The sequence below is a fragment of the Lycium ferocissimum genome, chromosome 8 (genome assembly GCF_029784015.1).
Source record: "Lycium ferocissimum isolate CSIRO_LF1 chromosome 8, AGI_CSIRO_Lferr_CH_V1, whole genome shotgun sequence".
NCBI lineage: Eukaryota > Viridiplantae > Streptophyta > Magnoliopsida > Solanales > Solanaceae > Lycium > Lycium ferocissimum.
The window spans coordinates 46,034,180-46,048,462 of record NC_081349.1 but is presented as its reverse complement, the minus strand read 5'-3'; the positions used below and the strand labels follow the sequence as shown (position 1 = coordinate 46,048,462).

Here is a 14,283-nt window from a genome sequence, read left to right as displayed (position 1 = left end):
ATCTAGTAGCGGCGCTAGGATTTTCACTAAGGGTTCAAAATATAAAGTAGTAGACAAACGAAGAAGCTAAGGAGGTTCAACATCTACTATCTATATATATAAAATAATTTTAACCTTGGATATATAGAGAAATTTTCGCCGAGGAGGGGTGAACCCCTAATCATTACCTGACTTCACTCCTGTTTGTGCCAAGTTAAATTAAAATAATTTTTTTGGGACCGAGGGAGTACTAATCAATTAATATCTCAACCCCATAAGACCAAAGGAAAGGAAAAACTTGAAAATTCTAGAAATTGCATGATATAAGGCAATTGATAGGCAGAGAAAAGATAGTGAAGAATAATGACAAAGAAACATAATTAATAAAGTTGCTATGATTGTTTACGCAGTACGGATGTGAAGCCCACTAACTTCATTTTTATAGAAAAAATCCCTTTCAAAAGTGGGCATCAAACTCTTTCCAACTTTGCATGCATCACGCTTCGTGCTATGCCTTTTCTCATCATACTATGCTATATTCGCGTGACTTTGTATAACACGGTGAATGACTTAATGTACATATTTCTCTTCCATTAGAATTTCACGGAAGTCTAAACGTGTTTTTATAGCATATTTGATTTTTTTCAGAAGCTTGAGCTATGAAGTGCTACTACTCCCCTGTCCCAATTTATATGACACTCTTTCTTTTTTATTTCGTTCCAAAAAGAATGATTCATTTATATATTTAGTAACAATATAACTTTTAAATACTCATTTTACCCGTAATGAAATGATTTATAACTACACAAATATCAATGACTCATTTTAGATCACAAGTTTCAAAAGTCTTTATTTCTTTCTTTAACTCTCTGCCAAGTCAAACACCTTCATATCAGTGGCGGATCCAAAAATTTTACCACGGAGATTCGAAAAATAAAAATGTAGTACTTGGAATTTGAACTTGAAAGTTCAAGGTGAATTTTAAATTCCTTAAAACATTGAGTAAATCTCTAGTCTTGTGTTTAGGGAATTCAAAATCTATATATACATAAAATAAAAAATTACCTTATACATTGTAATTTTTTGTTGAGGGTGTTCGGGTGAACACATTCGAACCTGACTGGATACGCCCTTGCTTCATATAAATTGAGACGGATAGAGTATTATTTATCAGTTGTTTGTGCAAATAATACAAAACAATACTTCTATAAGTTAAACGAGGTCAATATTATTTGCGATGCTACAATTCCGAGCAAGTTGATAAGTTTGTTACATGCAAATACGGTTTCAAAATTTGAAAATTAAGGGTTTGGATTCTATCAAAGCCTATTTAATTTACTTATTTAATAGACCCTTTAACACATATACGTAGTTTGAGCTTAAATTACTATAAGTTCATATTAAACCCGTGAATCATACTCTAGGCTCCAATATGAATCTCATTGTCTCAATATATAAAATTAAATTAAATTAAAAAAAACTATATTTTCATTGACATTTAAATATCTGGCGGGACTAAAAGATTCTCAGAAAATGTAAGAATTAAAAGTAAAAGTTTTAACATGACTAAATTCAGTTCCACTTAATTCGTATCACCTATATATCTCAAACATAGACAAATTTCATTTGGTAAATTATTTTTAAGAAAGAATAATTGAATGATTCTCCTTCTCTTCCAGTCATAGGAATCTTTTTATTTTTATTTGATCTAAAAACTGAAATGACAACTAGGAGAAAGGATAATCCCAGATCAATAATCCTTTACATTATGTACCTATATTACTACTAGTATCACCATCTTAGGGAAGTTCAAAGGTAAATTCTCAGAAATTCCGAAAATATTAAATACTTCATCCGTTCATTTTTACTTATCACTTTTTATTTATTCGAAAGTCAAACTATATTTTACTTTTAATTTAATTCTAATATATTTAATCTAATTCAATTTAATTTCGAAGATTAGTCAAATTGACTCTCGAGCGACGACACCTGAGAGATCAAAGTGAACGGATGAAGTATTAAGCACTAAATAGTACTATTGATTAGAAAACTAATTCACTAAAACATGCATTTTAAAGTTTAAACCAATTAATATCACACCAAATCAGATCATGTGCTAAATCAAATAATGTTAAATTGTCAGAGGATGAGGGGAAAACAGTAGAGTAAAAATAAGTAATATGGGAAAATAACAATAACAGAATCCTAATGATTAAGTTTCAGTAAATTTCATATTAGAAATTTTTTAATTGGTCTTTCGGTCGGCCACTGGTTGTGAGTGTGGATCCCTCAACGCCCTGTCACTGCAGCAATCCTTCTTTATTACCGTTAAATGTTAATCATGCTCCCTCCTCGGGACCCAAAAGAAAACAATTTATTATACTCTATGATATTTTGTTCAAATACCAATATCTAGACAAATACTTTTTTAAATTTTGTCAAAGGTTATCTCATTTCGCAGTTTGATTTTGAAGTCAAGAAAGATTCTCTGTCCCTTTTAACATGTTGAAGTGTATTGTTTTCCTGATCAAACGTTAAGAAAGACGAATGATATGATTTTGGAGAAATTACACGATTGTAATGTTATGCATCAAATAGATACAAGAGGTGATGCCTTTACTCCTTGTAATTATGGTTTAAGCTATTAGGAGAAATAATTATGATTTAAAATATCGGACCATAATCTCTAATTTGGTACTTCTATTATCATACATATTTGTATAGATATTCATATATAAGTCATATGGGGAGAATACATTTAAGATTATGGCTCATACTTGTATAGATATTCATATATAAGGCATATGGGGAGAATACATTTAAGATTTTGGCTTAAGGGTCAAGAAAGTTGGAATAGATCGATTTTTTTATTATTATGTGTCTCATCTCGCACAATTTACTTGTGTGAAACACTTAATTGTTTCGTGGAGGGATTGATCTAAAACAGTGGACTTAAAAATATAAGATTTGAATATATATTTGTGTGAGAGAAAAAGATGTCTCACACAATTAGTGATGATTGTGAGGAATATAAGAAAGTTTTTCGAATAGATCATATGCAGTCGTGACTCAAATTCAACAACAACATACCTAGTGTATTTCAACAAGTGAGGTCTGGGAAGGTAGGATGTACGCAGACCTTATCCCTACCTTTTGAGTAAGGAAATTGTTTTCAGTAGACCCTCGGTTCGAGAGAACAAAGCAAGATAAAAGGATCGTTGCTCAAATCCATCTAGAAAAATAAGATGTTACTAAATAGAATTACAACAACAACAATCACATACCCGGTGTAATTCCACAAGTGGGTCTGGGGAAGATAGAGCATACGCGGACCTTACTCCTGCCTTAGGAGGTAAAGAGGTTGTTTACGATAGACCTTCGGCTCAAGGGTAAGCAATTCAAAGACAGTCGGAAAAGAAATAACGGAAGTGAAGAAATCATGGTAAAATACTATAGAAAGCATGACAAAGAATTTTGAAGAAAAGAAACAGTAACTACAACAACTGATATGATGATCGAAGAACAACAAACAACATATAGTAATAGAAAGCGAAGGACAAGAAACTACAAGAGTAATCTACGCCTATTAGTATAGAAAGATACGCACTATCACCTGCTAACCTTCGACCCTAATTTATATCCCCCACAACCCCCTATCTAAGACCATGTCCTCGATACTGAATAGAATTATCCAAAACTTTGATAATGAAAAAGGATAATAAAACTACAAACCTTTGATAGAGCAGTAGAAATTCCATTCATCCCACTACATCTCAGATAATTCAGAAACCTCCATCCATCATTATATATTATTAGAAAGTTCAAACACTGCCAAAGATATGGTTATTTATCCCTAATTATAACTCTCTCTAAAAATTAAAAAGATTTTTTTTTTATTGAAACGCTTTTCTATTCAATAAGCTTTACTAAAAAAAAAAAAACCGGAAAAGGCTCAAATATGCCATCGAACTATCGGAAATGACTCATTTATGCCACTCATTAATAGTTTGGCTCATTTATGTCCTCGTCATTACCAAAATGACTCATACATGCCATTTTTATTAATGCGATTTTATAATACCAAATATAACATGTGGCCTCTAATTAGAGGTTTACGTCGTTTAATTAAATCAACCCAATTTTAAATTCTAAATTAATAAAAAATCCGACCCATCCACCCGATCCACCCACAATCATCTAGTTGGAGGTCACGTACCATATCTGGTATTGTAAAACCAGCGTTAATGAAAAATGACATGGATGAGTGATTTTGGTAACGACGATGACATAAATGAGCTAAACTATTGATGAATGACATAAATGAATCATTTTCGATAATTCGATGACATATTTGAGCTTTTTCGGAAAAAATATCGCTCAAACTAGCAACACACACACACAAAAAAAAAAAAAAAAAAAAAAAAAAAAAAAAAAGGAAATATGAAATGAAAGAGAAAAGTGCCCCAAGCACAGACCACCATCACATCACAGACAGAGAAGAGAAAGGAGCTTTCACACACATACCTTCCTTCGAAGACACCCCATTCACACACTCCCACCCATCTTTCTTCTCTCAGCTCTCAATCACAAGCCAAGAATTTACTTTCATCTGTGTGTAAACTCTAAGATACAACAACCTATACTATATGTCTCTACAATAACACATGCTAGAAGAAATGGAAGGAACAACAACAAAACCCCCACAAATCTCCGACATGTTTACCAAATTCGCCCATGTTGTCCGAACCAAAACCTTCGAACTCTTCAACGACGATGAAGAAAACAACAACAACACCGACACTACTAATGATGTCTTTACTCTCCTTAATTCCACCGAAGAATTCATAACTGACCAAAAAGTCGTTGTAATCAAACCTGATTTCCAAAAATACCCTCATTTAACAAATACCCATTTTACTAAATCCCTTATTTCTTCACTTTTCGCTACAATTTCGTCATTTGAAGCTTCTTATCTTCAGTTACAAACAGCTCATGTTCCCTTTGACGAAAATGCCCTTGAATCAGCTGATAAAAATTTAGTATCAGTTCTTCAGAAATTAACTGAAATGAAGAATTTGTATAAGGAATTTAGAAGAAACCCAAGTTGTAATATTGATGTTCTTGAAGGGTCAGAATTGGAATTCCAGGTTTGTCATGAATTCCCTACTTTATCTGGATTCTACTGTAATTGTGTTCAGAAGTTTTTATGTTTTTATATTTGTTATAGTTTGTCCTGAATTTCCTACTTTATCTGGATTCTACCGTAATTTTGTTCAGTAGTTTTTATGTTTTTATAGTAGTTTGTTCTGAATTTCCTACTTTATCTGGATTCTAACGTAATTGCGTTAAGTAGTTTTTTATGTTTTTATATTTGTTTGTTAGAGTTTATCCTGAATTTCCTACTTTATCTGGATCCTACCATAATCAGTAGTTTTTATATTTTTATATTTGTCTTTTAGAGTTTGTCCTGAATTTCCTACTTTATCTGGATTCTACCGTAATTGTGTTCAATATTTTTATTTTTTTATATTAGTTTGTTAGAGTTTGTCATGAATTTCCTACTTTATCTGGATTCTACCCTAATTGTGCTCAGTATTTTTATGTTTTTATATTAGTTTTTCGTATGAAGAGTTTGTGTAAGGAGTTTAGAAGAAACCCAAGTTGTAATATTGATGTTCTTGTAGGGTCAGAACTGGAATTTCAGGAATGTCTTGAATTTCCTACGTTATCAGGATTCCACCATAATTGTGTTCAATAGTTTTTATGTTTTTAATATTAGTTTTTCATATGTAGATCAATTGATCAGATCCATATTAGAATATTATACCTATTTTAGTATACTTTTCTTTATTGTTTGATTTATCGTCATTCAAGCTTCGCAATTATTTTAGCTTCTGCATGACGCCCTGAGTATTTCGATCGCAACAGGTACAAGAGCATCAGAGCAAGCTCAGAGTTTTGGAGACTATGGTAAATCAGTTACTTTCTTATATGGAGTCTAAAGATGATGAAGTTTCAATTTTGAAGAAGAAATTGGATAAATTGCAAGATTTTAATTTGGGGTTGTCAAGAAAGTTAGGGGTGAAAAGTGAAAAATTGAATAATAGTAGTACGGAGGTATTATGTACAGTTCGTGTTTTTGAATCTATGTTACGTGATTCGATTAAGTCAGCGAACAAATTTACTAAGTTATTGATGGAGTTAATGAAAAGAGCAGGTTGGGATTTGGAGAAAGCAGCAAATTCTGCGTATTCTGATGTTAATTATGCAGAAAAAGAACACCATAAATATGCATTTTTGTCATATATTTGTTTGGGCATGTTTAAAGGTTTTGATCTAGAAGATTTTGGTTTGTGTGATGAAGAATTATCTGGTGAGAATGATTATTTGAAACAATTACTTGAGCATGTTTCATGTAATCCAATGGAGATATTGAGTATTAATCCTAGTTGTGCATTTTCAAGATTTTGTGAGAAGAAGTACGAGCAGATAATTCACCCGACAATAGAATCATCGATATTCAGAAATTTGGAGGGGAAAGAAGTCATAGTGGATTCATGGAAGTCGTTAAGTGTGTTTTACGAGTTGTTTGTAAGGATGGCCAGTACAATATGGTTGCTTCATAAGTTGGCTTACTCGTTTAATCCTATAGTTGAGATATTCCAAGTTGAGAGAGGGGTAGACTTTTCGATGGTGTACATGGAAGATGTTACAAGGAAAAGTCAATTCCCGTTGAGCAAGACGAGGCCAAAGGTGGGATTTACTGTGGTACCTGGGTTTAAAATTGGGAGGACAGTCATTCAGACACAGGTTTATCTAACTGCCTTAAAATCCAAGGAATAGGGTAAAACAAAGAAATCTGTATAGTGATCTGCAAGTTTCTTTGCTTTATTGTGCTTTGGTCCCTCTTAACTTACACCAAGAGATTCAGAATTCAAAAGAATTCTTGTCAAAGTGATAGATGCTGCTATAGCCGAGAGATAAGCCATTTTATATCATCGCAGAAGTTGGTGTCCTGCCAGCCTGGATTGGTATGGATGCTTTTCGTTATTGTCACTAGTAAGTGGTCACTAGTTAGTCTAATTTGTGTATTTGCTTGCTTAGAGTTTCTGTTTCCAGAGTTCTGTATGTAAAGCATTGATTTTTATGTTTTTTCTTTTGGTTGTTTTTCTTTGTCTTTTGATTACTTTTAAATTAGGGAGGTGACATGAGGTGGTGGTAGTACAGGATATTACACAATCTAATTGTATGTAACTCTTTCAATGTGAAAATGGACAGTGATTTCAATAGTTCAATGAAATCTTTAATTAGTTGGCATAGTTACTGGTTTTAGAAGTGTTCCTTGTTTCTAGCCACGTCAATGGATTGCCACCTTGGTCGTTCATAGTTTGTGGACTTGACCAAATGTTTTTGGACTGCTTTATTTCTCCATTTAGATTACTTTTAAGAAGCAGAGATTATTTTTCCTTCGTGTACGTTGGAGACTCTTATCGTCTATGATATATTTTTTTGGATTAACAAATTGCCTGTAGTTAATACCTTGCTATTGAAAGAAAAGTTTGTCTCTGTCTTTCCACCTCTCCACATGTGTATGAAGGATGATTAGCTATATATGGATGATCTTGCTTTCTCCATCAACTATTCATTCTTAATAGGCATGAGCCATGGTTTACGTATTTAAAAAAAGGCATGAGCCATGGTTTACTTTGAATGTCAATTCTATTGTAAAGGAACATAAGCCGAACTAAAGCAATAGCTGTTTCTAAATTTGAGTGAAGGAATTCCTTGACAGTTAAGTTACTCACCTTTTGCTTCTCTGATCATTCTAAAATATGCCAACAAAGTTGCCCAAGAGAAAGGGATATTAACTCTCTAATTAAATTCATTTCCAAGTGATGAATTGTGTGGATAACACCAGACCAAAAGCATGCATTGTGTGTAATTCTATGGCATCCACTGTGAGTACTCACTTATAAGCAAAAGTTGCTTTCAGGACTGTGAGTAATTTATTCAGCTTATCTAACTAGGTGTTATTGTAAAATAGGGAGTGTCCTCCCATGAATATGCATTTCTATCATACATTTGTCTGCACATGGTTTTTTCTATAAGATTGTGCGGGGGCGACTCGATGAGTGATGGCCAGGCAGACGTGAATATTTGTCTGTGCATGAGGGCTTTGATCTGGACAGCTTTGGTTTGTATGACACGGAAATATTCTGTAATGGCTGTGATTCAATAGCTGGTGAAAATGGCGGTTTACTAATAATTGGGCATGCTTATGTAATCCGATGGAGGCTTTGAGTAGGAATCATAGCTTTATGATCTTCAAATTTCAGCAATTTGGATGAGAAAGAAGACATACTGGATACATGGAAGGCACTGAGTGTGTTTTATGAGTTATTTGTAAGGATGGAATGTGCAAATAGTTGCTTCATAAGTTGGGATATTCAGTTAATCTTGTACTTGAGATATTCCAAGTTGAGAGAGTGCTGGACTTTCTAATCGTTTACATGGAAGACAGTTACAAGGGAAAGTACTTATCCAAAAAGAAAAATGTTACACGGAAAAGTCAATTCCTTTTGAGCAGGACAAGGCCAAGGGTGAGAGAATCATTCAGACTCAGGTTTATATAACTGGCTTTGCATGCAGAGTGTTGTATAAACAAAGAGAGAATAGTGGTGTGCACGTGAATTGCAAGTTCAGTGCGCCAATTGTCAACAAGCTCCTTCTTGGTACTATAACTCAAAGAATTCATGTCAAAAGTGATAGATGCTGCTACTTCGAAGGAACATTCGTCAAAGATGCTATCCTTTGCCGGCCAGGATTGGTATAGATGCTTTTTGTTATTGCAGCAGTTAATTACTAGTTAGCCTAATTTGTGTACTTGCTTAGAAGTTCTGCTTCGAGGGCTTCTGGTGGCAAATCCTATAAAATGTTTATAAACCACTGATCTTATGGGGTCTCGTTATTGTTTTTCTCTTTAAAGTGATAGACGCTGGCATGCTGCCACCGTCGAGGACCAGTCGTCAATGATGGCATCCCTTGCCAGCCAGGATTTATATGGTTTTTTTGCTGTTGTGCTAGTAATTGGTTACTAGTTAGTCTAATTTGTGTACCTCCTCGCTTGGAACTTCTGTTTCCAGTGTTTCAGGTAAGTCCTATGAAATGTAGGTAAAGCACTAATTTAGTGGGGGTTTCGTTATTGCTTTTCTTTGCATTTTGCTGGTTCTGTTAGCTTGTTGGGAGGGGTGAGGTGGTAGCATATTATGCAGTCGAATTTTATGTAGCTCTTTTAAATTCAAAATAATGACAGTGAACTTGATTGTTCAGCAGATCCTTTCATTTGCAAGTTCTACAACATATTCTCTTAGCTGTGAGAGAAGTACTCAGTTCAATGAATTCTTTGACTATTTCGCTACACGTCTTAAAGTATTGATGTACTTTGCATCAGTGTTCGTTGTTCTCTAGCGTGTAGTGAATTGCTGCCATGGTCTCTGGATGAGTACGCTTGCTAAATCGTTCTTTGACGGCACTGATTCTTCAAGTAGATCAGAGAGATGCTTACCATTGCTCCTCCTTTTGCTTTATTTCGTAAGATTAAGGGTGTGTTCGGTATGGAGGAAAAATATTTTCCTCCATATCGAACACACACTAAGTGTAGGAGTTTTTGCTTCTCCGATGATCTCAAATGCCAACAAAGTTCTCTGCTTTCTTGCTTCTGAGTTCTGATCATACTATTAAGTATTGGACTTTTTGCTTCTCAGTGAACTTAACTTTCATATTAAATTCATTTGCAAGTGTATTGTGTGGAACAATGTCCGGGCAAAACTGTGCATTATGTACAATTGTATAACATCTACTATGAGGACTTAAGCAAACTATTGACTTGGACGGTAGATCAATTTATTCAACTTTAATCTTTTCTGCATATGGTTTCTTCTTTGCTTCATAAGGAGTAGAGGTTCTTGATCCAGTTTTAGTTTTTCTGAGAAGACAGATGCATAATAAGGAAGAGGCGTATGTTATTCCTTTAGCTGGAGGTTTGAATTGTGGAAGTTATATAACTCAACATCCTGTGTTCCACTTTCATTGCTTGAAATTCTCTGTCTGATCCTCTTTGTATGTATTGGAAAAGGTCCAAATTTGCCTCTATATCATTGGAAATTGGGAAACTTTGCCTTCCATTTGACTTTTGGTTCATTTATGCCCTTGATGTTGGACGATTGCCCTTGCCACTAAAAGAGTTTCCGTGTAAAAGGAGTGGAGTCCACTTATCTAAATTCTTCAAAGAAAAAGGTCCATATCTACCCCTTAACTATTGACTATGGTGCAAAATTATCTTCACGTTGGAGCTACATTAGGAGTCAAAGGGCAAAATAAGACTTTTCTCTTACAGCGGGGTAATATTAGATCAGAAGCAAAACACAGGATGAAGTCGCGCAATTGCGAATAGTAGAAAGGCATTTGACCCTATTTCTAAGTATATTGTATATCACTTGGTAGTAATGCTAGCAAAGGAAACAATTCTGTCTGAGCTTTGTAAGGTTATATAAGCTGTTTTATTTGAAAAACCGATAATATTTGGTTTGGTTATGGTTATAGTAAAAAATGAATAAATAACCGAACCAAACCGATAATTATATACTGACATAAATAATTAAAGATATTTTATACCTTTTAATTATTAATTTAAGTCGTCCCAACATCAATTGACTTTTCTTTTTTTTAAGAAAAACTATCTCTTTTCATTTTACATTGCCATATACGTTCTTCCCTGTTGAGGAAAAAGAGCTTCATGAAATTTCGAGAGAGAATAGTGATATTTTTGATTAACCAAACCGGTGGTTATTATTTTACGCGGTTTATATAGGTTATGATTTTAACCAATAACCGATCCAAATCGAACCATGAACACTCCTAGTTATAAGCTGTAGTTGTAGGAAGTACTGACATGGAGTCGTCCCAACATCAATTGACTTTTCTTTTTTTAAGAAAAAAGTGATACTATTTGAAATTCAGTGGTTTGATTAATTAGATTTCGCACTATATAGGGCCCAGTAAATTGGAAGTTTTCTTATTAAAAATTTCTTCATTCTCAGACTCTAACCCAAAACAGAACAATCTCCTGTCAAGTCATATAAAAATCGTACGTCCGTGCTAACATATTGTTTGTTTAACATATTATATAAATGGTAACCCTTTAATGTTAAACAAATAATGTGTTAAATTTTCTCTAACTTCCCAAATGGTTTTATATACCATTTCTCTAACATATTGTTTGTTTGCTAGCTCTACAATAAATATGAGACAGAAAGTAACATTAAAGGATCGGAAAAGGGCCAAATATACCCCGAACTACAATGTGTTAAATTTTCTCTATACCCTTCATTTTAACGGAGGACACGTGTCATTATATTATATTTTTTAAATTAATACCATTTCTCATATTAACATATTGTTTGTTTGAAAATAAACATAGATATTCTCTAAAGATAAATATGCGAAAAAAATGAATGACAGATGGGTTGAAGCACTAGTTTGGGTGTAGAAAACACCATGTGAATTAAGGGTTTTACCAATTAAAAAAGGAAAGCCACAGTAATGGAATTGGTGACCAGTAATTACACGGCCTAAGTAATTAGTAATTACTAGAATTTGTTTATAATGTAATTACGTCCAACCGTTATCGTTATACTGCACAAGTGTAATTACACAGTTAGTTTAATTTAAAAATAAAATTTAATTATAGAAAATTTAAAATTAATATTTAAAAATATGTGCCTTTATAAATGATATTAAATTAGTTATTTAATAATACATTGTTTATTGAAAATATGTTAATTATAATCATATATTTGTAACTAATATTGTAAAAAATAATTGATATATAATTTCAAAATTTAAATTTTAATTTTAAAACCTTTTTTGTGAGAACATCATGGGATTGGATGTTTGATTTAAAAAAGAATATTTATAAATATAATTCATTCAAATGCTTGACAATAATTCTACACATTTTTTGCGGGTGTGCCTGGGTGGTCTTTAAATTTTTTGTGTCTTTAAATTTTGCCCCTCACGTCTTAAGCTTTAAGCGTCTTTCGCTAAAAGGTTGCGAATACTGAAGTTCGGGTTCAAACCCCCGCTCACATAAAATAAAAAAATAATTTCGCAAGGCAGGGGTGAAGTGTATGCTTGGATCCGGTACATACACCCTGAAAAGCTAAAGTTAACGGATCCGCATACGGTGACTAATTTTTCCTAAGACATAGTTTAATGCCTTGAATTTTAGTTAAAGCATAACAAAATTATCCCCCATATGGTAAGAAAAGACTTTGCCTTAAACAAAGTTTAAGTTATATTCTAAATGTCTTTGGGGCATACTTTTTAGTTAAGGCATAACTAAAAATTTACCTTAAAAAAAAAAAAAATATATATATATATATATAAGGCAAAGTCCCTCCGGACTTATAGTTAAACATAACTAAGTACGCCCCCCCCGGCGGACTTTTAGTTAAACATAACTAAAAGTCCTGGGAGGGGGCATAAATTTAAACTTTGCCTTATAAGGCAAACTTTTAGTTATGCAGTAAAACTTAGCCTTATGGGGCATACTTTTAGTTATGTTTTATGGGACACAGCTAAGGCATTACTAAAAGTTTACCTTGAAAAGTTAAAAATATATATATATATATATATATATACACCATATGAGTCACCCCCCCCTGCGGAGACTTTTAATGGGCAAACTTTTAAGGGTAAACTTTACCACTAAAGCTTGTGTTTTTCCTAAGTAGATCCAATACTATTTTTTTTTTAAAATTTTGCGTGTGTGTATTCCCGGAACCTATGGGTTTTATTGCAAAATTTAAAGATTTCAAATATGAGGGGAAAATTTAAAGACCACCTTGCCATATAATTCTATATTGTAAGTGAAAAATAAACAACATACAATGTGAAAATAATAAGCCAATAATACTAAAGCAAATATTGTTAAGATTGAAAATGTAACCTAAATTCAAAATCAAAAGAATTTTTTTTTATAATATTCATGTCAAATTGACTACATAAGTAAGTTTCACCGTAACATAAGTAAATACCCTATAATTCAAAAGAAAGGGAAAATATAAGTCTATAACCCCATTCACAACGAAATTCTACTTTAATAACGTCACTTATTAGATGCCAAATTTATTAATGACTCATTTTTTCTAATATTAAGAGATGTAGTTTAAAAAATTAGAATATTAACACGGTTAATGAATAAAACAAAAACTAAAACAAATATGAGCAATTACATGGAACCACAAGAAGTAAAGGTTGGGAATGAGAAGAAAGGAATGAAATATAAATTCTATAAAAAGAAAAATATATTTTAAAAATACAAATAATTAAAAAGAAAGAAAAAATAAATTAGAAAAGAAACGAAATTAAAATAAAATAAAAAAGAAATTAAATAATAGAAATAAAAAATAAATTAAAAAAGAAAATAAATTAAAATAAAATTAAAAAGAAATAGACTAAAACGTAATCGTAAGGGTGATTACACCGATTTAATTTCGCTTTCGAGACTTGGAGAGTGAATACACCTCTCAATTGTATAATTACACGATCAAACAAAGCTAAATGTGTAATTACACTAATTACACCCAATCCAATTACTTGGGTGGCTTTCTAAACAGGCCCTAAAGCTTGTGTTTTTTAATACTATAGCTTTGAAAGGAAACTTTTATATATTAAAAATCAAAGCTCGTATTTTCTTTCAAGATTACTATTCAAGTTGACTTCTTGATTTGCACAAAACCAAATATGAGTTAAAATTTATTGTCTTTTTTGGGTTTTACGGAATAAAAAAAGATTGAAGGAGTGAATCATATTTGTGGGTACCGTATTGGAGCTGACAAAGAAATCTTGTTAATCAAATTAAGAAGTGTTTGTTTGGGGAGTTTCTTGCAAAGAGGGTGGCGGGCTGGTGGTGAATATGTCTTTTGACTAGCGACGGTGGTGGCCGCGGCGTCAGCTTGCTCTAATTTTTAATTAATTTAAAAATAATTAAAATAGGCCAATAATATGGTGACATGTGTCCTCCGTTAAAATGAAGGGTATATTTGTGCCAGAAGTATAACGGTAGGGATATATTTGACCCCAAAATATAATGAGGGATATATTTAGCCCTTTTCCAATAGTTGAGGGGTATATTTGGCCCTTGTCCGTTAAAGGATTCGTATGGACCGTACCTTAAGACAAATGTAAGATAAATCATAAATGGAATACTTAAAAAAAAAAAAATGACAAAAAGTTTCTTAT

General features: G+C 32.7%; 1 protein-coding gene across 1 annotated transcript; it reads left to right on the top strand.

The window, feature by feature from the left end:
- The first annotated feature begins 4,443 nt into the window (after positions 1–4,443).
- LOC132068632 (protein GRAVITROPIC IN THE LIGHT 1) lies at positions 4,444–7,298 on the top strand. Its single transcript, XM_059462275.1, has 2 exons — positions 4,444–5,126; positions 5,908–7,298. The coding sequence occupies exons 1-2, from the start codon at positions 4,644–4,646 to the stop codon at positions 6,820–6,822; spliced, it is 1,398 nt and encodes a 465-aa protein (XP_059318258.1). The 5' UTR covers positions 4,444–4,643; the 3' UTR covers positions 6,823–7,298.
- The last annotated feature ends 6,985 nt before the right edge of the window (positions 7,299–14,283 follow it).

Bases quoted from the DNA above. Each gene is read 5' to 3' on its own strand.
- LOC132068632 (XM_059462275.1), top strand. From the start codon at position 4,644: ATGCTAGAAGAAATGGAAGGAACAACAACAAAACCCCCACAAATCTCC. The intron at 5,127-5,907 runs GTTTGTCATGAA...CGATCGCAACAG, and splicing joins GGTCAGAATTGGAATTCCAG to GTACAAGAGCATCAGAGCAA.